General features: G+C 34.9%; 1 protein-coding gene across 1 annotated transcript in view; it reads left to right on the forward strand.

Annotated features, from left to right (window-relative positions):
• The window catches only part of ABCB7 (ATP binding cassette subfamily B member 7), a 110,279-nt gene extending 84,627 nt beyond the window's left edge, over positions 1–25,652 (forward strand). Inside the window, exons 11-16 of the mRNA XM_057718412.1 lie at positions 409–572; positions 730–859; positions 3,834–4,005; positions 7,083–7,186; positions 15,651–15,758; positions 21,891–25,652. Of these exons, the coding sequence (XP_057574395.1) occupies positions 409–572; positions 730–859; positions 3,834–4,005; positions 7,083–7,186; positions 15,651–15,758; positions 21,891–22,106 (894 nt within the window). The 3' untranslated portion in view covers positions 22,107–25,652. The remainder of the gene's footprint in view (positions 1–408; positions 573–729; positions 860–3,833; positions 4,006–7,082; positions 7,187–15,650; positions 15,759–21,890) is intronic.
• Positions 25,653–26,200: the final 548 nt, after the last annotated feature.

Consider the following 26,200-nt stretch of genomic DNA (forward strand, 5'->3'; position numbering starts at 1 on the left):
AGCTTTTACTTCTATGTTTAGAAACCTTACAGTATTAGCAAAGAATATTACACCTAGAAGCTAAATTTTGTTAACTTTAATATTTGTACTTGCACTTGATTTACTTTTGCAAATAATGATATAAAATGTGATTGCCTCTCCTCACATTCTCAACCTCCTTTCTCCCCTGCCCACTATCCATCTTCCCCACCAAAACAAATTGATCAGAAATCAGAGCATTAAGGATTTTTGCCCTTAACAGTGAGGAGTGAAAAAACAAATCTTTAAAAACATGCTTAGAAGTGTTAAAACTTATAAACCTCCTCCTTTCTCATTATTTTCCTTTTTCTCTCTGTGAATTAGAAAATTGTCTGCATAGCTGTACTCTAGGCAGTGTGTAAAGTGGTTTTTTTTTCTCTTCCCTGCCAGGACAAAGCGATGGCATCTCCCCTTCACATCACACAACAGACAGCTTCAGTGGCCTTTGATAATGTGCATTTTGAATACATTAAGGGGCAGAAAGTCCTTAGTGGAATATCTTTTGAAGTCCCTGCAGGAAAGAAAGTGGCCATTGTAGGAGGTAGTGGGTCAGGGTGGGTAATTTAGTTGTTTATAAAATTCTGCATCATTGATTGATGATTCCAAATGTAATATTTTTTCTTTGTCATAATAAAACGATTACTGTGGTTTAAAATAGGGGTTCCCTAATTTAATTGGAGCTACATAACCTTTCCTTATCTCCTGTTTCAGGAAAAGCACAATAGTGAGGCTGTTGTTTCGCTTCTATGAGCCTCAAAAGGGTAACATTTACCTTGCTGGTCAAAATATACAAGATGTGAGCCTGGAAAGCCTTCGGAGGGCAGTGGGAGTGGTGCCTCAGGTATTTTAAAAAAGAAAAAAACTTATATGGGGAAAGATTTATTGGCTTGGTGGATCTTTTACTAGAATAATTTGAATTTATTGAGTCAGTATATGCTAATTAAGTTGGAAGTTACCAAAAAGACAAAAAAACATGAATTTAAAAATCTTCATGATGGGAATATTTTTTTCAGCCTTAGGAAGATAGCATAACATAAAGGAAAGAACCCATACTGGAGTTAAATAGAACTGGATTCTAAGCCCAGCTCTAACCCTTATATGTTGTATGGTCTTGGGCCTCAGCTTCCTCATCTGTAAAATAAGGATACCATTTTCTTATAGTAGAGAATTATTATAGACTAGAGATAATATGGAGTAGAGATAAGATGGACACCAAGTACAATGTCCATCACATAACTGTTCAGTAAATGAAAACTATTATTTTAATCTTGAGCAGTTTTTGACCTAGTAAATTTATAAAAATTACAAAACAGTTTGTCTGCCAACTTCATGCCTTGTCCCTGCAATCCAAGCACAGTGCCCGACCCATAGCATTTAACAGGTATTTGCTGAGTGACTTTAGGGAGAAACATAAGTTCGGAGTAAAATCTGAGAAGATAAGAAGGAGATAACCTTATAGGATGTGAGTTTTTCTTACGCTAAAAGCCAGTAGAGAGACCTGGGAATTAGTTGCAGCCTAGAATCAGAACCAATTCCCTGGGAGAACTGTAAGAACGGGATCAGATAGCAATATGTAGCTTGTAAAAGGTCCTCAGGTGATCTAACACATGCCACTCTGCCCTGTCCTCCCTTTCACTAAGAATCCCAAATTTAGTGTGCATGAGTCACCTAGCGAGATTATTGAAATTCCAACTCTCTTCCACATACCTTGGTTCTGGTTTAGGAGGGCATTGTGGGCCCCAGAAGCCTGCATTTTTTAATATGTCTCCTAGGTGATTCTGGTTTAGGTGATTCGTAGATTATATGTTGAAAAACACTGACTTAAACCATATATCAAGTGAACTGAATTCTGGGTTGTGCCTACTTAGGGCTCAGTGTCCTTATCCATTCTCTTGGGCTATGTAATGATTACCCTCATCGTTTTGAAAAATAAAACATTTTATTCACTAAGGAAAAATATACATGGCCAATAAATGAAAGAAAAGATGCTCAACCTCATTAGAAGTCTTAGTAATTAAATCAACAATGGGAAACCATTTTTCACTTATCAGACTGGAAAAGATTTTTAAATTCATAATATCTAGTTTGGGTAAAGCTGTGTGAAATGGCCAGTGTGTTTTGCTGGAGGAAGCATACATCTTTCCTGATGAACAAATTGGCAATGTGTAGCAAGAGTCTGAAAAATATATATACCCTTTATTATAGTAATTCTGCCTCTAGGAAGTTTTAGTAAGGAAATAAACAGAGAAGTGAACAGATTTTTATATGCTAAGTTGTTCATTAGTTTTATTTTTAATAGCACAAGTTAGAAACAATATAAAGTCCAGTAATAAGTAGATGGTTAAATTATCATCATAGGATCAAATGTCATACAGTCATTTATAAATATCATGTTTGTAAAAAGTATTGAGTGTCATGGAAAAATACTCAGATACAAAGTTTGTTGAAAAAGAAGTTCCAAACAAAATGTAATATCTAAGTTTTATAATATTAAATGAATACATGTAACAGAAAAAAGATTGGAGAAAATACACCAACATGTTAATAGTAGTTATTGCTGGATGGTGGGATTATGGATTATGTAATTAATTTTATTTTACCTTATATTTTGTATTTTCAACATTTTCAGTTAGCATTCATTTGTTAACTTTTTTCCTAAGTATGAAATATTTAAAAATAAGTATTTTCTCTTTGTCGGACTTTAAACTCATTGGTTTAACTACCACCTCAATACAAGAAAATTTTATATTAGTGGTAGGTATGAAAGTTATTAAAAATGATTTGAAATAATATCTGTAACTCTGGAGCTGATTGTGATGTTAAAGAAGATCTTAACTGAGGATACTGGTTAATGTTAATCAATGAAATCATTTTATTTCATCTTACTATTGCCTTCCAGCCATTGGATACTGAAGGAAAATTGGGAGGTGGATGCTCACTTTAAGTAAATTAGGTTTAGTGTGCCATGTTAGAATAAGTTGAAATATCAAATGAATGCTTGCAGTGAACTTTCTCCAAAAAATCTATACTTCATAAATTCTTTGTTTTCTGTGTTTTAAGTCCAATTTAAAAGCTCCTGAGAAACATATAAAAATATATTTAACTTCATTGGTAATTAGGGAAATGCTAGTTTAAACAAAAAGCACATTTTCCCTTAAAAGTAGCAACAACTCAAACTTATTAATATCCAGGGATTTTGAGGATATGGGGACTTGGCACCCTCATACACTATTGGTTGGAGTATATGCTGTTGGAGCATTTTTGGAAGACAGCTGAGCAGAGGATAAACATATGCTTGCCTTTTAACTCATCAGTCTGTTCTAGGAATCCTTACAGAAATACGTGGGTGTACATAAGTCATATATACAATGGTATTTTATTTCAACACTGTTTATAATAGCAAAATTTTTAATTAATATCCATCAGTAGAGGAATGGATAAGGTAAATATGATACATCCTGAGTATCACACAACTGTTGAAAAGAATGAGGCAGGTTTCTGTTACTGACATGAACAATCTCCAGGTTGTGTTAAGTGAAAAAAGCAACTTACAAAATAATATATATAGTATGGCCCCACTTCTTTTGGAAAAAAAAGTGTATGTTTATGCATATAAATGCATTAGAAAAAGTTTAGAATAATACACAACAAATTGTTCATGGCGATTAGCTCTGGGAAGGGAAATGGAGCAGACATGAGGGGGTGATAAAAGGGGTTATCATGTTTTACTTTTTATGCCTTTAATGCTTTACTGTTGTTCGAATTTTTAAATATGAACATGCATATCTATGTGTGTGTATATAAATCTGCTCCAGGATGCTGTCCTCTTCCATAATACCATTTACTACAACCTCTTATATGGAAACATCAGTGCTTCACCTGAGGAAGTGTATGCAGTGGCAAAATTAGCTGGACTCCATGATGCAATTCTTCGAATGCCACATGGATATGACACCCAAGTAGGGGAACGAGGACTCAAGCTTTCAGGTAATCAAAGATTTTAGAACTGGCCCCCACTTATATACTCCCTTCAAACTTTTTTTTAATAAATTTATTTATTTATTGTATTTATTTATTTATTGACTGCATTGGGTCTTCGTTGCTGCATGTGGGCTTTCTCTAGTTGCAGCGAGCGGGGGCTACTCTTTGTTGTGGTGTGCGGGCTTCTCATTGTGGTGGCTTCTCTTGTTGTAGAGCACGGGCTCTAGGCACGTGGGCTTCAGTAGCTGTGGCTCACGGGCTCTAGGGCACAGGCTCAGTAGTTGTGGCACACAGGCTTAGTTGCTCCGTGGCATGTGGGATCTTCCCGGGCCAGGGATCAAACCCGTGTCGCCTGCATTGGCAGGCGGATTCTTAACCACTGCACCACCAGGGAAGTGCCACTCCCTTCAAACTTTAATTTGTCAGGACCATCTACTAGAAAATGTAGTGACAGAGTACAAATGTAGTGCTCATCCAGTCTCTTTTGACAAAGTCCCCAGTTTCCTGCCTATCACTGTAAATAGTTCAACATGCTAGAAGTAACTTCTCAAATCATGCAAGTCTCTCTTTTTTCACTTGCAGCTGCAAACACTGTAAGTGTTTAATAGTAAGTTACTGATACACGTTGAGATCAGTGTTCTTACCTGTAATCTTAATATTAAAGGAAAGCCAAGATTGTTATTCACATGGGAAAGAACTAAGAGTAGGGGACAAGTAATTTGATAGTAAATAGTGTATCTCCTCATAATTTCCTATATCATTATGGGATGTTTTCAATAATTTAGACCTCCTTATACTTAATATACTTCCTTACAGCCAACTTCATGTTCATGTCTTTGTTGGTTCAGTGGGCCAAGTAAATTTTAGGGCTTGTACATTTTAAGTGTTTAATTATGGGATGATTACTAGGTTTAATAATGGATTATCCTAAAATGACTGAATTTTTTTTGAGGACCATAAAAATGTTTCTTTGCCCTGAGTTATTTGAATTCTAAAAGTATAATGATCTCTAATGCCTGAAAGCATTAATGTAACTCATATAAACATACTATATCCTTTACATTTACTCTTCATTCTAGTTTAGTTTGGGGAGGAAATGTATAGATTAGGGATGAAGGTAAGGAAAAAGAGAATGAAGGATTCTCCACATGAATTTTAATGAATCCCTATTCCTCTTCATTATAAACTGCCTTCAGGTATTCACAACATTGATTAGGTACATATTGTGTACAAGCAGCTATGCTAAATGATTTGAGGGTTAAAAAGATGAAGCATCAAGGGACCTACCCTCAAGGAATTTGCAGTATATTAGAAAGTTTTGATCTAGGTTTAGAAAAAGGTAAGCAAAGATTATTTTCAAGTTTAGTTGCTTTGTAGTAGCTATTTGGTCATTACCTGTTACTATAAGTTGCCTGCTTCATTGCAGTCCACATTTATACTTTACCATTGCTCTTCATAGGATTTTGCAGTTGACTAGGCCACACCCCAAATTATTTATCCATTTGGCTAATTCTAGAGATCCCCACTTCATCGCATAATACAGACTAGCCCTCTCAAACATGACTTTGCTTCAGATAGCTGTGCTGCATCCCAGTTTTCAATCATTTTGTTCCTCTCTGCATGCCTTTAGGGATAGGAATGGTTAATGAAGTTTTATTCTTACCTAATACCCATTGCCTTACAACCAGGCCTCTCAAAATGAGCAATATATTATGTAGTATTTTTGCCAATAATTTTGGTACAGAACAAGCAAATGTTTCTTTTCCAAGTTCTAAAATTCTGTTGAATAGAATTGAAACTGGGTTGATTTCCACTTGAAATTTGGGAAACATGTCAAAACTAGTTCTTCTTCTGAGTATCTACTTCTTCTAGGAGCTTTCTGCTGCTGAGTTGCTAGATGGGCAAGCAGACAGTTCTGGCATAGTGCCTGTCTTGATGGGAGAATTTGGAACTTACAAAATGAGGAAGAGTGTAGGTAGTATGAATATAAACATATTCACTGATATAAGACATAAGAAGCCCTTCTTGAAGGGCTTGAAGGTTGACGATAATAATTGAAGAACAAATAAAAGTGAAATAATACTGGTATACCAGATAATCAACAGGTAGAGCTTGTTTTCTGAAGAGGTTACTGATGCTGAAAAGTACAAGTTTTTTTCAGAAATTGATAAATTAATGAATAATGAACAAGAAAAGAAGCCAAAAGGGACATCTTTTGTACTTCCAAGCCTAGTTTTATGTAAGATGATGGCCTTAGACCTGCAGGAGTCCCAGTGAAGAAAGAAAGATTGCTTTAGTCTCTCTAAAATATATTTAGGAATAATTATGGGTTTGTACCTTGTGAAAGTAAGAGCATTGGACTGGCAGTTGGACCTAATTAGTCAGTTCTAGCAGATTCCTCTAGAACTTGCTCTGTGACCTTGAGCAAAATCACTTAACCTTTCTGGGTTTCTGTTTCCTTTCTGTTTTAAAATTCTGCTATGCTAGAGTCCTATAGGAAATAACTAAGATGAAATAAGAGGTCCTAGTATGTAGCCTTAATTTTGAAGAATGCTGTGAAAATAATAGCTTTCTGTCAAAAAAAGTCTTTGAGAATACTGGCTGAATGGTACTCTTTTATGTTAAGAAATAAATTTAAGTATTCATAGTTTCATGTCTTCAAGTTTTCAGGCTTCAGATATTGAATTTGTTTTTGGCTTTGTTGATTCTAATATTGAAATTTTTCTATCTGAGGTTGCTGTTCATTGGGAAGTAATATAAAGTACATATAAAGTAACATATGTCATGTGCATATTTCTGGTAAGGAAAGTAATTCTGTAATCAAAGTTGTCACCTCCCCTCCTTGTTCTTTTCACCTGCCATGAAGTCAGAATCCAGAATTACATTTATGTTCCAGGCAATATAGTTTGTCAAAGGATATTATATATGAACATAGACTTTTAAAACTGAGTAAAATAATTAGTAATCAGGAGTAAAGATAATTGTTGAAGGTATTACTTGGTGATTGTAATTAATGGAAATACTAGAAATATAAAATATGTATTTATGTGATGCTCTCTTAAACTAAAAATTTTCTTTACTAGGAGGAGAAAAGCAAAGAGTAGCAATTGCAAGAGCCATTTTGAAGGACCCCCCCGTCATTCTCTATGATGAAGCTACTTCATCATTAGATTCAATTACTGAAGAGGTAAATGATAGTGAAAACATAAAACTCTTTAATTCTCATTGCTTAATTTTTTTCCTTGAAAGTTTCAATAAAAGAGCTACATTCTTTCATATTTTAAATGAGCTTCAATAGAAGGTACAAAAGCCCTTTTCCCCAGGATAGGAAGTGTTGATAGTAAGATTGCCAGGTTGTATATTATCACATTATTAAGTCCATTTGCAAATATATCTCCTTTTTAAACTGTGTGACACTTTATGTTCTTGTATTACCCTTGCATCTTGCAAAGCTGTGGGAATCACCTAATCTGCTGACAAAGGAAGGTTTTAGTCTTTCTGCTTTTGCCACTTAACACTCATTAAAACAGGTCATGTAAGTGGTTGTGACACAGTACACACCAGAAAGCCTTTCAGTTATCATGGAGCTGAGGTCCAAATCAGGCACACACAGCCTGCAGTTCTGGTATTAACTTACATTCATTTCACAGCAAGTATTGTGAAGCACCAAGATGTTATAACACTAATGTCATGGTACTACCCAACAACTACATTAGACTTCATAACATCTTTGTATTAAATACCAAAGTGTAAACAGCAATCATAATTTCATGAATGAATCCCCTTAATCTAGAACTGAAGATAGGCTGATGTAATTTGTCAGTTGCCTCCATTCACCTACGTTTTACTTGAATAGTAAAACCCTATTGTTGAAGGATAGACCTAATTTCAGCTTTAGAGCATATATGACATTTGCATATGAAGTTAAGTTTCAGGGCACACTATTTGATCTGCCATATGTTTAAAACAGCTTAATTTCTAAGTCTGTTGTTTAGCATGAGGATTTGTTATATTTATTTAGAAAGTTTTTATTTTATTTATTTTTCATGGAAAGGCATTGTATTTTAAATATAGCAGTGTGTACATGTCAATCCCAAACTATCCTAATCTATCCCTCCCCCAACTCTTCCCCCCGATAAGCATAATTTCATTCTCTAAGTCTCTGTGTCTGTTTCTCTTTTGTAAATAAGTTCATTTGTATCATTTTTTCTAGATTCTGCATATAAGCGATATCATATGATATTTTTCTTTGTCTGACTTACTTCACTTAGTATGATAATCTCTAGGTCCATTCATGTTGCTGCAATGGCATTATTTCAATCTTTTTAATGGCTAATATTCCATTGGATATATGTACCACATCTTCTTTATGCATTCCTCCGTCGATGGACTTTTAGGTTGCTTCCATGTCCTGGCTATTATAAATAGTGCTGCAGTGAACTATGGGGTGCATGTATGCTTTCGAATTATGGTTTTCTATGGATACATGCCCTGGAGTGGGATTGCTGAATCATATGGTAGCTCTATTTTTAGTTTTTTAAGGAATGTCCATACTGTTCTCTATAGTGCCTATACCAATTTACATTCCCACCAACAGTGTAGGAGGGTTCTCTTTCCTCCACACCCTCTCCAGCATTTATCATTTACACATTTTTTGATGATGGCCATTCTGACTGGTGTGAGGTGATAGCTCATTGTAGTTTTGATTTGCATTTCTCTAATAATCAGTGATTTTAAGCATCTTTTCATAGGCCTCTTGGCCATCTGTGTGTTTTCTTTGGAGAAATGTCTCTTTAGGTCTTCTGCCCATGTTTTGATTAGGTTGTTTGTTTTTTGATTTTTAACCACATGAGCTGTTTGTAAATTTTGGAGATTAATACCTTGTTGGGTGCATCATTTGCAAATATTTTCTCCCATTCTGTGGGTTGTCTTTTCATTTTGTTTATGGTTTCCTTTGCTGTGCAGAAGCTTTTGAGTTTAATTAGATCCCACTTGTTTATTTTTGTTTGTTTTCCATTACTCTGTGAGATAGATTGAAAAAGATATTGCTGTGATTTATGTCAAAGAGTGCCTATGTTTTCCTCTAGAGTTTTATAGTATCTGGTCTTATATTTAGGTCTGTAATCCATTTTGAGTTTATTTTTGTGTATGATATTAAAGAATGTTGTGATTTCATTTTTTTTCCTGTAGCTGTCCAGTTTTCCCAGCACCATTTATTGAAGAGACTGTCTTTCCTCCATTTTATAGTCTTGCCTCCTTTGTGGTAGATTAATTGGCCGTAGGTGTGTGGGTTTATTTCTGGGCCCTCTGTCCTTTTCCATTGATCTTTATTTCTGTTTTTGTGCCAGTACCATACTGTTTTGATGACTGTAGCTTTGTAGTGTATTCTGAAGTCAGGGAGCCTGATTCCTCCAGCTCTGTTTTTTTTTTTCTCAAGTTTGTCATAGCTATTCAGGGTCTTTCATGGTTCCATACAAATATTAAGATTTTTTATTCTAGTTCTGTGAAAAATCCCATTGATAATTTGATAGGCATTGCATTGAATCTGTAGATTGCCTTGGGTAGTATTTTGCCAATATTGACATTTTGACCCTATTGATTCTTCCAGTCCTAGAACATAGTAGATCTGTGTTTTTTTAAATATTTATATATTTACTTATTTAGGCTGTACCAGGTCTTAGTTGCAGCAGACCGGATCTTCATTGTGGCATGTGGGATCCTTAGTTGCAGCACGCCGACTTCTTAGTTCCAGCCTGTGGACTTCTTAGTTGCATCATACAAACACTTAGTTGTGGCATGCAGGATATAGTACCCCGATCAGGCATCAAACCTGGTGCCCCTGCATTGAGAGCATGGAGTCTTACCCACTGGACCCCCAGGGAAGTCTCAACATGGTAGATCTTTCCATCTGTTTGTGTCTTCTTCAGTTTCTTTCATCAGCATCTTACACTTTTCAGAGTACAGGTCTTTTGCCTCCTTAGGTAGGTATATTCTCAGTTATTTTATTATTTTTGATGCAATGGGAAACGGGATTGTTTCTTTAATGTCTCTTTCTGATTTTTTTTTTGTTAGCATATAGAAATGCAACAGATTTCTGTGTGTTAATTTTGAATCCTGCAACTTTACAGAATTCATTGATGAGCTGTAGTAGTTTTTGGTAGCATGGTTAGGATTTTCTATGTATAGTATCATGTCATCTGCAGACAGTGACAGTTTTATTTCTTCTTTTCCAATTTGGAATCCATTTTTTTCTTTTTCTTCTCTGATTGCCGTGGCTAGGACTTCCAAAACTATGTTGAATAGCAGTGTCAAGAGAGGACATCCTTGTCTTGTTCCTGATCTTAGAGGAAACGCTTTCAGCTTTTCACCATTGAGTATGATATTAGCTGTAAATTTGTCATATATGGCCTTTTTTATATTGAAGTATGTTCCCACTATGCCCACTTTCTGGAGAGTTTTTATCATAAATGGGTGTTAACTTTCTCCAAAGCTTTTTCTGTATCTATTGAGATGATCATATGGTTTTATTCTTCACTTTGTTGATGTGGTGCATCATATTGATTGATTTGCATATATTGAAAACTCCTTGCATTTCTGAGATAAATCCCACTTGGTCATGGTGTATGATCCCTTTAATGTATTATTGGATTCAGTTTGATAGTATTTTGTTGAGGATTTTTGCTTCTATGTTCATCAGTGATATTGGCCTGTAATTTTCTTTTTTTGTGGTATGTTTGTCTGGTTGTGGTATAATGGTGATGGTGGCCTCAAAGAATGAGTTTGGGAGTGTTCCTTCCCCTGCAGTTTTTTGGAATAGTTTCAGAAGAATAGGTGTTAACTCTTTTCTAAATGTTTGATAGCATTTGCCTGTGAAGCCATCAGGTCCTGGACTTTTGTTTGTTGGGAGTTTTTAAATCAGTTTCAATGTCAGTACTTGTTGGTCTGTTCATAGTTTCTATTTCTTCCTTTATTCAGTCTTGGGAGATTGTACCTTTCTAAGAATTTGTCCATTTCTTCCAGGTTGTGCATTTTATTGGCATATAGTTGATTGAAGTTGTCTCTCATGGTCCTGGATTTCTGTGGTGTCCATTGTAACTTCTTTTCCATTTCTAATTTTATTGATTTGAGTCCTCTCCCTTTTTTCTTGATGAGTCTGGCTAAAGGTTTGTCAATTTTGTTTATCTTTTCAAAGAACCAATTTTTAGGTTCCTCGATCGTTTCTGTTTTTTCCTTCATTTCTATTTCATTTGTTTTTGTTCTGATCTTTATGATTTCTTTCATCTGCTAACTTTGGGTTTTGTTTGTTCTTTCTCTGTTTGCTTTAGATGTGAAGTTAGGTTGTTTATTTGTGATTTTTCTTGTTTCCTGAGGTAAGATTGTATTGTTATGAACTTCCCCTTTAGAACTGCTTTTGCTGTGTCGCATAGGTGTTGGATCATTGTGCTTTTGTTTTCATTTGTTTCTAGGTATTCTTTTGATTTCCTCTAATTTCTTCAGTGATCCGTTGGTTGTTTAGCTTCCATGTGTTCGTGTTTTTTATGTTTTTTTTTTCTTGTAGTTGATTTCTAATCTCATAGCGTTTTAGTCAGAAAAGATACTTGCTATGATTTCAGTTTTCTTAAATTTACCAAGGCTTGATTTTTGATCCAAGATGTGATCAATCCTGGAGAATGTTCCGTGTGCACTGGAGAAGAAAGTGTATTCTGCTGCTTTTGGATGAAATGTCCTGTAAATAGCCATTAATTCTATCTGCTCTGTTGTGTCATTTAAAGCTTGTGTTTCCTCATTAATTTTCTGTCTGGATGATCAATCCATTGGTGGAAGTGGGGTGTTAAAATCCCCCACTATTATTGTGTTACTGTTGCTTTCCCCTTTTATGGCTGTTAGCATTTGCCTTCTGTATTGAGGTACTCCTATCTTGGGTCCATAGATATTTACGATTGTTACATCTTCTTCTTGGATTAATCCCTTGATCATTATGTAGTGTCCTTCTTTGTCTCTTATAACAGTCTTTGTTTTAAAGTCTACTTTGTCTGATATGAGCATTGCTACTCCAGCTTTCTTTTGATTTCCATTTGCATGGAATACCTTTTTCCATCCCCTCACTTTCAGTCTGTATGTGTCCATAGATCTGAAGTGGGCCTCGTATAGACAGCATATATATGGTTCTTGCTTTTGTATCCATTCAGCCTGTCTGTCTTTGGTTGGAGCTTTTAATCTGTTTGCATTTAAGGTAATTATTTATATGTATGTTCTTATTGCCATTTTGTTAATTGTTTTGGATTTGTTTCTTTTGGTCTTTTTTCTTCCCTTTCTCTTTTTTTCTCTTCTCTTGTGAATTGATGACTAACTTTAGTGTTGTGTTTTTATTACTTTTTCTTTTTTGTGTGTATCCATTGTAGATTTGTGGTTTGCAGTTACAATGAGATTTCTGTATAGTATTCTGGTCTTTTAATTTCAATTGCATTTCTAATACTCTGTATTTGTGCCCTCCTCACAATTGCTGGTTTTGATATCATATGTGTGTGTGCAGGTGATTTCCTTCCTTTACTGTATGTTTGCCTTAACAGTGAGCTTTTCTGTTTGTAATTTTCCTGTTTCTAGTTGTGGCCTTTTCTTTTCCACTTAGAGAAGTATCTTTAGCATTTGTTGCAAAGCTGGTCCGGTGGTGCTGAATTCTCTTGGCCTTTACTTTTCTGTAAAGCTTTTGATTTCTCCATCAAATCTGAATGAGAGCCTTGTTGGGTAGAGTATTCTTGGTTGTAGATTTTTCCCTTTTATCTCTTTAAGTATATTGTGACACTTCCTTCTGACCTGCAGAGTTTCTGTTGAGAAATCAGCTGATAACCATATAGGAGTTCCCTTGTATGTTATTTGTTGCTTTTCCCATGTTGCTTTAATATTTTTTCTTTAACTTTTGTCAAGTTAAGTACTGTGTGTTGGCATGTTCCTTCTTGGGTTTATCCTGCCAGGGCCTCTCTGTGCTTCCTGGACTTGGGTGAATTGTTCCCTTTCCCATGTTAAGGAACTTTTCAGCTATTATCTTTCAAATACTTTTTCAGGTCCTTCTTCTTTCTTCTCTTTCTGGGACCCCTATAGTATGAATGTTGGTGTGTTTAATGTTGCCCCAGAGGTCTCTTAGACTGTCCTCATTTCTTTTCATTCTTTTTTCTTTATTCTGTTCCATGGCAGTGATTTCCACCATTCTGTCTTCCAGGTCACTTATCCATTCGGCATCAGTTATTCTGCTATTGATTCTTTCTAGTGTATTTTTCATTTTCAGCTATTATATTGTTCATCTCTGTTTGTTTGTTCTTTATTTCTTCTAGGTCTTTGTTAAATAGTTCTTGCATCTTCTCGATCCTTGCCTGCATTCTTTTTCCAAGATTTTGAATCATCTTCACTATCATTACTCTGAATTCTTTTCCCAGTAGATTGCCTATCTCCACTTCACTTAGCTGTTCTTCTGGAGTTTTATCTTTTTCCTTCATCTGGGACATATTCCTGTGCCATCTCATTTTGTCTAACTTTCTGTGATTGTAGGTTCCCTTCCACAGCCTGCTGGATTGTAGTTCTTCTTCTGCTGTCTGCCCTCTGGTGGATGAGGCTGTCTAAGGGGCTTGTGCAGCCTTCTTGATGGGAAGGGCTGGTTCCTGCTGCCTGGTGGGTGGAGCTGGGTCTTGGCCCTCTGGTGGTCAGGGCTGTGCTCAGGAAAACTTTATCAGATTGTCTGCTGATGGGTGGGGCTGTGTTCCTGCCCTGTTGGTTGCTTGGCCTGAGGTGTCCCAACACTGCACCCTACAGTGTGTAGGGTGTGGCTAATGGTGGCCTCTGGGGGGGCTCACACCAGTGAGTACCCTGCAGATATGCTGCTGCCAGTGTCTTTGTCCCTGCAGTGAACCATAGCCACCCCCTGCCTCTGCAGGAGACCCTCCATTACTAGCAGGTAGGTCTGGCCCAGTCTCTTATGAGGTCACTGATTTATTTCCCCTGGGTTCTGGTGTGCACCTGACCTTGTGTGAGCCCTCCAAGAGTGGGAAAAGTTTCTGCTTTTCCCAGCCCTGTGGGATTCCTGTGATCAAACCCCACTGGCCTTCAAAACCTTGTTCTCTGGGGGCTCCTCCTCCCATTGCTGGGCCCCCAAGCTGGGAAGCCTTAGGTGGGGCTCAGGACTTTCACTTCTGTGGGAGAACTTCTGTGTTGTAATTATTTTCCAGTTTATGGGTCACCTGCCCAGCAAGTATTGGATTTCATTTTATTGTGATTGCGCCCCTCCTACTGTCTTGTTGTGACTTCTTCTTTGCCTTTGGATGTAGGGTATCTTTTTTGGTAGGTTCCAGTGTTTTTTTGTCAATGATTGTTCACTTGTTGATTGTGATTTTGGTGTTTACATAAGAAGGGGTGAGCTCACGTCCTTCTACTCTGCCATCTTGAGCTAATCTGAGGATTTGTTATTGATATATTTAAAGGGAACCTTAAGCTGCACCAGATTCCATTCATATGCAGAATAGGAATCTGTTTACAAGAACTTTATACCTAAAAATGTCATCCACATTTATCACAAATTCAGTCATAACAATAGGCATTATTTGAGTCACATATTTTTATTATCTCACAGAGCATAACCCATTAATTGCCAGCAGATAACACTTCCCCTTGAAGAAATGAGTTACCAAAAGATTTGATAAATTTTAATCAACCTTTTAAAAAAAGTGCAGAGCCTCAGTAGGATGTCAGAGTTTAAGTTCTGGAGGGTAGGAAAGAGGAGTCCCCCCCAGACATCACAGTTTTTCTTAGAATTGACCCTGCACTTGATTTTCAGTCTGCTGTAGTAAAATATAAGTTCTTCTTTTCCTGGGTAACCATCTACTCATGATAATTTTATTTCTTTAATAAATACACTGATTAGAGATACCTGTAGGAAGCCATTGGGAATATCCCCATCCCCTACACTGCTATTTCCATCTAGCTAGCTGTACTTAGACCCAGGTTTCCAAATATAGGTGAATATATATACAGCTGTCTTACATTTTGCAGGCAGTAAACAAAAATGTATTTTCCAGATGCCTTAAGAAGTCAGACTGCTTCTGAAAGAGAAGTTTCTCAAGTTAAGCATGCATAGTTGTCCTTGTCGCCCTTTCTGTCCTCTGAGTTTGAACTAAGGAAAAGCAAGTGCTTCTGTACCCTTTGAATCTCCTGTCTTTCTTGACTTTTTTTGTATTTCTCTACATCCTATCGTTTGAGTCGCTCCTCATTTTGTTTTTGCTCTCATTGGCCAGATAAACATCATATCTGGCTATGCTTCTGATAGCATCGGATTCATCATTGTTATTTATTTGTTTATTTTTAAGTATAGAAAATATCCACCTTCTCCCAAACTTTATAATTTAAAGAAATGTTGCCTATCTTAAAGCTAATTTTTTTCCATAATAATATGGTCGTATTTGTCTTCCCTCTTTGATTGATTTTATTCTCTTAGTAATTATTTAGATTAGGTAAGATATTTGGTAGTGGTATAAAGTTTATATAATATGAAATTAACTGACATTTTGTATGTTCTTTTCAGAAATGTATGCTTCTTTTAATTTACATTTACCTAATAGAAAAATCTTTTTTTTCCCTTCCTACTGTTCTTGTTATCAAACTTGCAGACTATTCTTGGTGCCATGAGGGATGCAGTCAAACACAGAACTTCTATTTTCATTGCACACAGATTATCAACAGTGGTTGATGCAGACGAAATCATTGTCTTGGACCAGGTAAGAGGTTTAACTTTAAAGTTTTGTATTTGAAGGACATTAGAAATTGTTACAAACACAAGCAACTTAAGTATTGTTTCTAAAGAAAGTTATAGAATTTGTGTTCTTTGAGTAAGATTGAATCCTGATAGGACTCCATTTTTACCTCCTTTTGATAGGAAATAATGCATGCTACTTCCAAAAATTAATAAACTGTATTAACTCACTCTTTATGAAAGTTTTAAAAGCAAAGTTAGATGAGGAAAACATTAAATCCTGATATGGTAGAAGGAGTTTTAAAAAGTATGTATTTAAAATAATTTTTCTGCATTCATTTTTGCTCTGTACAGAATCTTTGCTCAATGTATCCCACTGTATTTTATATTTTCATTTTTCTAATACCTGTGCTTACTCTTGATGTCTAAAAGAAAATCACTATAAAATGAAGTGGTCATTTTCAAGCATGGCCTTTTTTGTTTTATCTTTTTCTTCCTGAGGAAAGTAAGAAAAAGGACAGCCTGCTTTATTTCTCTGAGGGAATTACTATAATAATGTACTGTCTAAATGTTCTGAAAAAATCAGAGTGCCACTATTATGATTGGTAGATTTGAAAATTTTAATAGTTTTTCTTTTCTCCTCTCTGTAGGTGTATCTTATCCCCACCCCTCTTTGTACTTGATTATTTCTAATAGTGTTCTCTATGCTTATTTTTCCCTTCTAGTAAGTAAACCTTCAATTCTTTATCATTTTGAAAGCCCGAGTACTGGGAGTTGAGAGAAGAGGCCTTCTGTACTTTCTATGTTGAGAGAGAATTTTCCATGCCACTAAAATTTCTTATAGGATGTTCAGTTCTGTGATATATATTATTTCTTTCATATGTTACCTGTGCACTTGCTACCCTAGGTGTTTTTGTTGGTTTGTTCAAAAATACTAACCTTCACTAAAAAATAAACTGATTTTTTTTTCAGTATAATTGTTCCAAAATGTCTTAAATGGGAAATTTTCTAAATATACTTTATTATATCATTGATGTTCACGTATCTGAAATAAAACCTGCTCTTTTGTGCTTTGTACTAAACTTTCCAATTGTATGCAGTCATGTACATAGAGCCTTTTCTTATAAATATAAAATGTGAAAAATAAGAAGCATTTGCTTACCTGCCTCATGCCAGGAGGTTCTGTACATTTATACCTTAACATTGCCACTTGGGGTTTGGATTATAATTGGAACTAACAATTGATCATACCATTTGTATCTAAAATCTCTTTATGTTTAATTTGATGGTTCTATAATTGCTTAATTATGAAGATCAGAGATTTTCATTTTCTCGTGAAACTAATGTGACCTCTTGTGTTCTGTCAACAGTCTCTGGTAGTATTAATATTAAGTCTGCATAAGAAATAGAGTTTCCAAGGCCCTTCGTCACCCCCCTGCAGCATGGTGATTACCTGTTCCCAACCATGGCAAGAGACTGGAGGTTTACTTGTCAGGAAATTGAGTCAGAGAGGCTCTGGACACAAGAAAATTACCAAGCACATTAACAAAGAGGGGCAGGATTAACTGGATATCAAAACATACCGAAGAATAAGACCACAGACCCTCTCATGCCGCTGGCCCCAAGAACCTTGCCAACCAGTTGTTTATTTCTACTGTCACCACTCCTTTCCTCACCAGCAGATAATTAGAGGATTCTCCTCTGGAGAAACAAACGTAGCCCCATAAAAAAGATATTCATGTTTGGGGACTCCAACAAAATGACCAGGTACACATATGATCATCCTTCAGTGAAACCCAACAGCTGAGAAGCCTATTCCCATGCACATAGAGCTTCCAGTCAGCTTTTTTAATACTGTATTTTAGTGTCAGTGGATATTTAAGGAAGGCCTCCAAAGCAAGCAGAAAAAATATCAGTAGAAAATGTAGACAATGCAGAGAGCATAATAAGAAAACTTAAAAATATAATTAATATCATCAGAGGTCGTGGAAAATATAGCATTTTAAAATAAGGACAAATGTTAAGAAAAAAGTAAAGAAGATTTTTATGGCATGAGTTCCAGGATATGGTGTTAACTGAAAGTAAGTAAGAAAGATGCAAAAGAGTATATAGTATGCTATCTTTTGCAAGGAGAATGTGGTGGAAACATATGTATATTTACTTGTTTCTGCAAAAAGAAGCCCTGGGAGGATAAACTAGAAACTAAAGACATTGGTTACCTACAGAATGGGGACAAAAAGAGGTAGAAGACATAGGGGAGGGAGTAAGACTTTGCTAGTATATTTTTTGTATTATTTTTACTTTTGAACCATGCTAATGTTTTTATATATTTAAAAATTTAAAAATCAACAAGGATGGGGACAAAACAGGAGTTGAATACAAACAGAAAGAAGTAAAACTAGCTACATAAAAAATTGATAACCATGTGGAAGAAAAATAGCTTGCAGAATTAACCCAAATAACTTTTTACACATTACTCTGATTATCTAGCCCTAGTGGAATATATTATAAGGATAAAAATAACTCAGATTTAAATTTAGTTTGTTGTTGGTAGTAGCATGGGAGTAGCTATCTTGAAACTTTTGTGTATATTGTAAGATTGAGCATGTGAGTAAATATATTGATGTTGTTGGGAAATAGAGGTCTTACTTGGGAGAAGAAAGATACAGATATGGAATGGGAGAAGAAGAGGAGGAACCTTGTGATGTTATATTGGAATAGAATTATCAATATGAGTTCATGATGAGAAAGAAGTTCCTATCTCTGTTCCGTGAAAAGGCCTAGAAGTAATGAAATCCCAGTCGTAATGAGTATAACTAGCACCTAGATCTTAGACACTAAATACTGTTCCTCACTAAAAGGAACCAAGACTCCTTGGAGAAATGACTGATTCCATATCTGGAGCAGGGAAATAAATGACGTATCACAAGGACTCAGGAACCATTTTGAATGGGTTCCCACTGGCCAAATGTGGAATGATTTGAACATCAAAAAAAAAAAAAATGATACTAATGAATTACAGCACATTGAATAAAAAACTAATCTGTAATTCTACAGTGGTACTTAAGGAAAGCTCTTCTTTGAAAATGAAATCTTGCCAGTTACAGCAACATTAATGGACCTGAAGGGTATTATGCTAAGTAAAATAAGTCAGACAGAGAAAAACAAATACCGTATGATTTTAGTTATGTATGGAATCTGAAAAACAGAGCAGTTGAACAAACAAAACAGAAATAGACTTCTAGATACGGAGAACACACTGGTAGTTGCCAGAGGGGAGAGGATGGGGGGACAGATGAAATAGGAGAAGGGTATTAAGCGGTACAAACTAAGTCATGGGGTTGTAAGGTATATGTAGGGCATATAGTCAATAATATTAAAATAACTTTATATGGTGATGGATGGTAACAACTTAATTGAGGTAATCATTTCATAATGTATAAAAACAATGAATCACTGTGTTGTACACCTGAAACTAATATAATATTTTATGTTAATTATAACATTCAAAAAAAGAATGCTAACACATAGAAGGAATAAGTTTAGAAAATCATATTTTGCAACCACCATTGTTATAAATGATTCTGATAAGGATCATCATTGTTTGCTAAAACCATATGGTGAAAAACTGTTGGGGAATAGAATATTTACACAGTTTGAAAGCATAACACATAGATTACTTATTGATTACAAAGAGATAAAAGTACCTTTAAAATAGAGAAATCTGGTAGACACTACTTTAACCAAGTAACCAAACTTAAATCATTAGTTGTGGAGCAAACTGACATTATGTACCTCCTAATTATGATACACTGAGGACATATCATCACCTCTATTGTATTTCAACAAAAATGTTTAGCCTGGATCTAAGAATCAGGAACAACTAGACAAATACAACTTGAAGGGCATTTTTTAAAAAACAAGCCTGGACATTTTAGAAATGTCATTGTCACACTCACTCAGACTAGGAAACTTCTAAATTCAGTGTGTTGATCCTGATTGGATCCTGGATGAAAAATATATATATAAAGGATATTATTGGGATAATTGGTAAAGTCTGAATATGAACTATAAGGTAAATTTCTTGGGTGTGATATAGTCTAGTCATGTAGGAGAATGTCCTTGTTTTCAGGAGATACATACTAATGAAATACTTAGGGGTGATGTGTAATGATGTCCACAACTCATTCTTAAATGATTTATCAAAAAGTAATGTAAATTTAGAGATAGGATGAAGTGAGAGAAAGCAAATGTGGAAAAATTAACAGTTGCTGACCTAGGAGAAGCATATATAGGCATTCATTTTTACCATTCTTACAACATTTCGAATTTAAAATAGGGGTTGTAAGTAAACAGAAACAACCAGAGAACAAGAGATTTTGAAAATGAAAAATGTCGTTGCTGAAATAAAGTCAAGGAAATTTATAAAGAGTAGAACAAAATAAGAAAATAGAGGAAAGGTAAGAAAAGAGAACTAGTGTAAGAGGTCCAACGTTTGATTAATGGTTGTTCTAGAAAGAGGGGATAGGAAAAAGGGAAGGAAGTAACCAAAGAATCATACCCAGAAAATGTCAGGAACTTCAGAGCATGAGTTTCCAAATTGAAAGTACCCATCACAATAAATGGAGGAAAGAAAAATAAAAGACAAATTATCATAAAATTTTAGAATTGAGGTTAAGGGAAAGAACTTAAAAGCTGTGAGAGGAATATCTCGGAGAGAGAGGATGTGTGATGAATAATTGATTAATATAGTTGATTATGAGAAAAATACTGTTCAAACAGGCTTAAAGTTTAGAGAGAATTACCAATAGTGATATAGAAAACTAAGCAAATGAAAAAACAAGGCAGTTACTACGTCCAGGAAGAATAAAAAATTATGAGAAAATATATATAAAATCCTAGTACCTACTTGGCTCAATAGTCATAATAAAGTAAACATTGTGTACTAACTTAAATAACATTTGTGTTATAACCAATGTTATTAGGAGAGTGAAGAATGAGGCAGTGGGAATATGGAATAGTTAAAAGTGCTGAATCTCTTTAATATGTATATGTGTACGTAAATGCCAGAAGAAATAGCTACGAATTTGGGAATAAGAGAGATATTCAAGGGTGGAGAAGGAGGAGACAAAAGACTACTTTTTGTTATAAGCTTTATAATTATTATTTGACTTTTTAAGCTATGTACATTTATGCTTCAATACAAATAATTTAAAATACGCATTTTTATAAGTAGGATACATTTTTGTGATTTATTTCATTGGTTTCCTGTGAAAATAATTCCATTGTTTCTAATAATTTTTAGTGCAGTTTTCTTTGAGAATTTTTTTAAATTGAAGTGCAGTTAGTATACAATATTGTGTTTTAATCATTCAGATTTTTTTCAGGTTATATTCCTTTATAGGTTATTACAAGATATTAAATACAATTCCCTGTGCTATACAGTAAATCCTTTTTGTTTATCCATTGTATATATAGTAGTTTTTATCTGTTAATACCATACTCAGTTATTTTGCTTAAGGGTATATTTGTAAAGGTCCTCTCACCACGAGTACCAGTAAAAGCTGCACATCTAAGAGTAGCTGTCCAGAGACAAATTAATTGTAGATAAGAGTTTGGAATCAATACCAAATCTATGCAATATTAAGTTTAATAGCCAATGTTAAGTTTAATAGCCATTGTTAAGAAAAATAGCTACTGCAAGAAATAAACTTTTCATGGAGAAATCTTTTTTATTTCAAAGTAAACATAGGATTTTGGGATTTTTTTTTAAATCCTTTAAATCTCTATATAAATAATAGTGTTTTTGATTTAAATTTGATTTACTGATTACAGAAAATATCACCTTTAGAAAATCTTCACCTTCTTTTTCTGCTCTTCAAAATGAAAAAATATTCAAATTTTATTTCCTTTAAGTGAAATGGTTTATGGTATATGAAATTTCATAGCTTTTTGTTTGTTCACTGGACTGATAGCTCAACAGTAAAGAAAGCATTCCTGCCTCAGTTTTTCCCATTTATACTATAATGAAGAATTGGGAAAGGTATTTTAATGAATGCAAATCTTTGAAAATTCTTGCTTAGAAAGTATTATGTAATTTCAATTATTATGCTAGTTATTTGACTTTCTCTTCGTTTCTCTTATTTTTGCTTATTAGGGTAAGGTAGCTGAACGTGGTACCCACCATGGTTTGCTTGCTAACCCTGGCAGTATCTATTCAGAAATGTGGCATACACAAAGCAGCCGTGTGCAAAACCATGATAACCCCAAATGGGATGCAAAGAAAGAAAATGTGTCCAAAGAGGAGGAAAGGAAGAAACTACAAGAGGAAATTGTCAACAGTGTGAAAGGCTGTGGAAACTGTTCCTGCTAAGTCACCTGAAACATTTTAGTTTCATTTGATTTCTCTTTTCTTTTCTTTTCTCTTTCTCTTTTTCCCTTCCTCCCTTCCTTCTTTCTTTATTTTTCCTTGACTACACATTTGCACTGAAGCAGAATTATTTTATTAAAAAAAAAATCATACATTCCCATTTTCTATAATCCTTCTTTTAGGTAAGATTTATTTGAAAAGAGAATTGAGTTTTACATCTTTCACGATCTATTTAATGTGACATTTGTATTTATCCCAAATTATTTTCTTGTTACTATCTTAGTTGTGGTCAAAGCATAATTTTTGTTACTATTTGACTTTACTCCATTTCCATTTTTGAGGCCTGATAGCCATTTGCTATCCATACCAGATGAATCAGATTGGTTTACAAATTTTTTATAGTTTTTCAAACCTCCTTTATGCTGACAATTTAGATGGAAAGTGTTTCTTAAAAAAATTTTTTTAAAAATGAGACTATGGGTTCATTGTTTCTCCTCCCCTTCTCCCACTGAAATACTTAGATAGATAACTGTACTTACATTTTTAAAATTATTTGCCACTATATACCTTTAAGAGGAAAATCCTTGATTCTCACGTTGGTATGTGGAATGTTCATCATTAACCAGTATTGTAACTATCATCTAGTGGTGGGAATTTTATTTTTCCAACAAATGGGGTGTTGTTTTTTTTTTTTTTTGGACCAAAATTTATACATTTCTCTTTAAAGACTCACAAACTGATGTAATTTGAGAGTTACCATAGTGGGAGTGATCTAAAAAGCTTAGGAAGTTAATTGCCTTTTCTATTTCCATCTTAAATGCACTGTTTTTGCTATCTGAAGTTATACAAAGAAACAACCAAATGGGATGTGTGCATGCATGCATGTGTGTGTCAGCACACACACGTGTATAAAGAAAGCAACACCAACTTAAAATTATTAATGACCTTTAGGCAAATAGGAGAGGATTACACATATATTTAGATGATCAGGACTCTAATCTGTGTTAACACTTCAGAATTACTTTATTACCAGGTTTTCCCTTCCTTTTTCAGTAGTTTAATGAGTTCCTTTAAGCTTGAAATAACAAGGAGGAGCCCAAACAAGATAATCAAGTTTTACTGGCTAGAAATAACTAATAAAATGTTGTTATATATTTACTTAGAAAGCATCTCTCCTTTTCCAACTTGAATTTGCTTTAATTTGTTTGGTAGTAATCATTCAGCTTGAAAAACTTATGTATCTCATGAACAGCCACATAAGTATGTAATGAGGCTGTATTTCTCAGAAAAGGTCTTATTTATTTTATTGACCTATGGTTTTATTGTGTTTTAAATGATAATTTGGTATGGGTGAGACTAATTTTTTTCTGATTTGTATTGTCATTAGTAGGTAGATATCTAAACTTATCTAACTCGGGTCTCCAATTTTGTTATACAAAGGTGATTTGATAAGTAGCTTGAAGCCAGTATTTTATGGTTAGTCTTTGATGGCAGAGTAAGTGGTGCAGGATTTTGCTTTTGGAGTTGGAGTTAACACTGAGAAGCATAATCAGCTACAAAATGGGGGGTTTTGGACATTTCTTACTATGAAGCCATAGATGTGATTGCTTTTCTGAGCAGCAACAACAACACAAAAACATGTCCTTTGAATAACCCAGCTGCATTACTGGAAATGTGGTTAGTTTAGATAGAAATTTTGCTTCTGTTAATTCATTCTATACATTTCCACTGCTGTTGATGGGGAAAATAATTAGCTTAGTTGCATAATCAAGCAGGTAAGATCAAAGTAATTATTAGTAATATTCATTATGAATGTGAACAGTGGTATTCAAAGTAAGTGCTTTTGTGATATGAGAAACATATAGTCAAAGAAGGATAGGAATGTTTTTAGAGTGGGGATAATTTCTTCACTGAGTTTTTTTTTAATTTATTTATTTTATTGGCTGTGTTGGGTCTTTTTTGCTGTGCACGGGCTTTCTTTTTTTTAGGTGCAGTGAGTGGGGGCTACTCTTCATTGTGGTGCGCGGCTACTCTCTGTTATGGTGCGTGGCTCCTCTCCGTTGTGGTGCGTGGCTCCTCATTACTGTGGCTTCTCTTGTTGTGGAGCATGGGCTCTAGGCGCGTGGGCTTTAGTAGTTGCAGCACACGGGTTCAATAGTTGTGGCTCACGGGCTCTAAAGCGCAGGCTCAGTAGTTGTGGCACACAGGCTTAGTTGCTTCGCAGCATGTGGGATCTTCCTGGAGCAGGGATCGAACCCGTGTCCCCTGCATTGGCAGGCGGATTCTCAACCACTGTGCCACCTAGGAAGCCCTTCACTAAGAGATTTGAAGCTATTTTCTTTTTATATGATTGGAGGTGGTCTCTAGACCATTGTGGTCATTAACCAGTATTTTCATCTAATAAAAATTTAAATTACCTGAAAAGCACAGTTATTGTAGGGGCCACAACTAAGTCTTAAATATTTTTCTCTTAACTCCATCTTATTAAGGTGGTTGTATACGGTGACATAAAGACAAATTAAAATGAAAGAAAAGCTTCCTAAGATGATTCACTTAGAGGAAATGCCAAGAAAAGGGACATTTATTATAATGTACTAATTTTACATTACAATATTATACACTCACACAAAAGTACAAATTTCTAAATCAGTGTTGCAACATAATGTTTTCTTAATGTCTTGGGATGAATAAGCTACAATTTTGGAATATGGACTCTGAAAATGGAGCAAGGGATAGGGTTTTGTTTCTTAATATCCCTTTATTTTTAAGAATGAAAATTTTAACTTTCTTCTTAAGGGAATCCCAGTTTACAAATATTAAATTGAAACCAAGGTAATTTGGGATCATAAAAACTGGGCCTCATGCCTTCCTGAAGGTTTTTAACATAGAAATATCTTGGTGAACAGATGGGCTCATTTGGAAATTTTTGAACAGCTCAAGTCTGAGGGTCATTTGTGAGAATGAGAAAGAGGCCTTAACATTTGGGTAAACTCAAAATACTCATTTACTTTTCCTCTGCAGAGCTTTGCACCTTTTCTGTACCTTTTGTTAAGTATTTTACCTTTTTCCTTAGATGCTGACAAAGCTCAGTTTGTGAAGATTTAAAAATATGTTTTGCTTTTGAAGGCAAGATATTTAAAGATTATATGATTCCTTATTTCTGGATCACTTTGCACACACTGGCATCTTGCTCCTATCCTTCCTTATTGCTGGATTTCTCAGGGAGTAGCAACTTTTGCCAGTGTATATTCATAATTCTCTTACCTTGTAGCTTTATCATAGGATATTCTTTTATGGATTATTAGTTGAAAGCATTTAAATATGTTTGCAATGGTAGCTTTCTTAAGTTATAGAAAGGTCCCTTCTCTCCCTGCTTTGACTATATAGATTTTGAATGTAAACTGTATAGTAAATGATGATATAAAGTCAAGTAAGCTGGTTAAAACTTTTAAGACAAAATGACTCAGTGAAGGAGGCTTTTTACCACAGATTTATTGTTACAACAATCTGTGCAGATAGTCAGTACTAAATAAACAATGTCATTGTGACTAGAAATGGATGTCCCATTGAAGCAACTCTTTATGCAGTGTGTAGGGAGAATTCGTATTTTGCCATTCACACACTCCAAATAAGTGCAGGGAATTTAATAAACACTCTGGGAATATGGCCTTACAGCCTTATGTAAAAGATGAAAACTTGAAATTATCTCAGAGAGAAAGTAATTGTTTGCAGTGCTCATAATATGGGTGAAATGGTAGCAAATTATAGTGCTTTCAGTTAGCCCTAAGCTGTCATACTTTTCAATTAGAAAAATGAAAGGCAGCTTTCTCTTGCCCCCAGTCTCAGTTCTGGTGATTAGGAAGGAAACCTTTGGGGTGGGAAAATGTCTTGACTGCAAACCATGCGTTAAACTAGTATTTTGATTAGCTAAGTAGAGTTGGAAATGAAGTACATGCTCTAATTAGAAATAGGTTGGAATATTTTTGGTTAAAAAAAGGCAGGGGGTTGTTTGCATATTTCCTATTCTCACACAGCTACAATAGAATGTTTTTCACTGATGACTTTCTGTTCCACCTCTGTTTCATAAAATCATTGGA

This window comes from Hippopotamus amphibius, chromosome X (assembly GCF_030028045.1).
Source record: "Hippopotamus amphibius kiboko isolate mHipAmp2 chromosome X, mHipAmp2.hap2, whole genome shotgun sequence".
Taxonomy (NCBI): Eukaryota; Metazoa; Chordata; class Mammalia; order Artiodactyla; family Hippopotamidae; genus Hippopotamus; species Hippopotamus amphibius.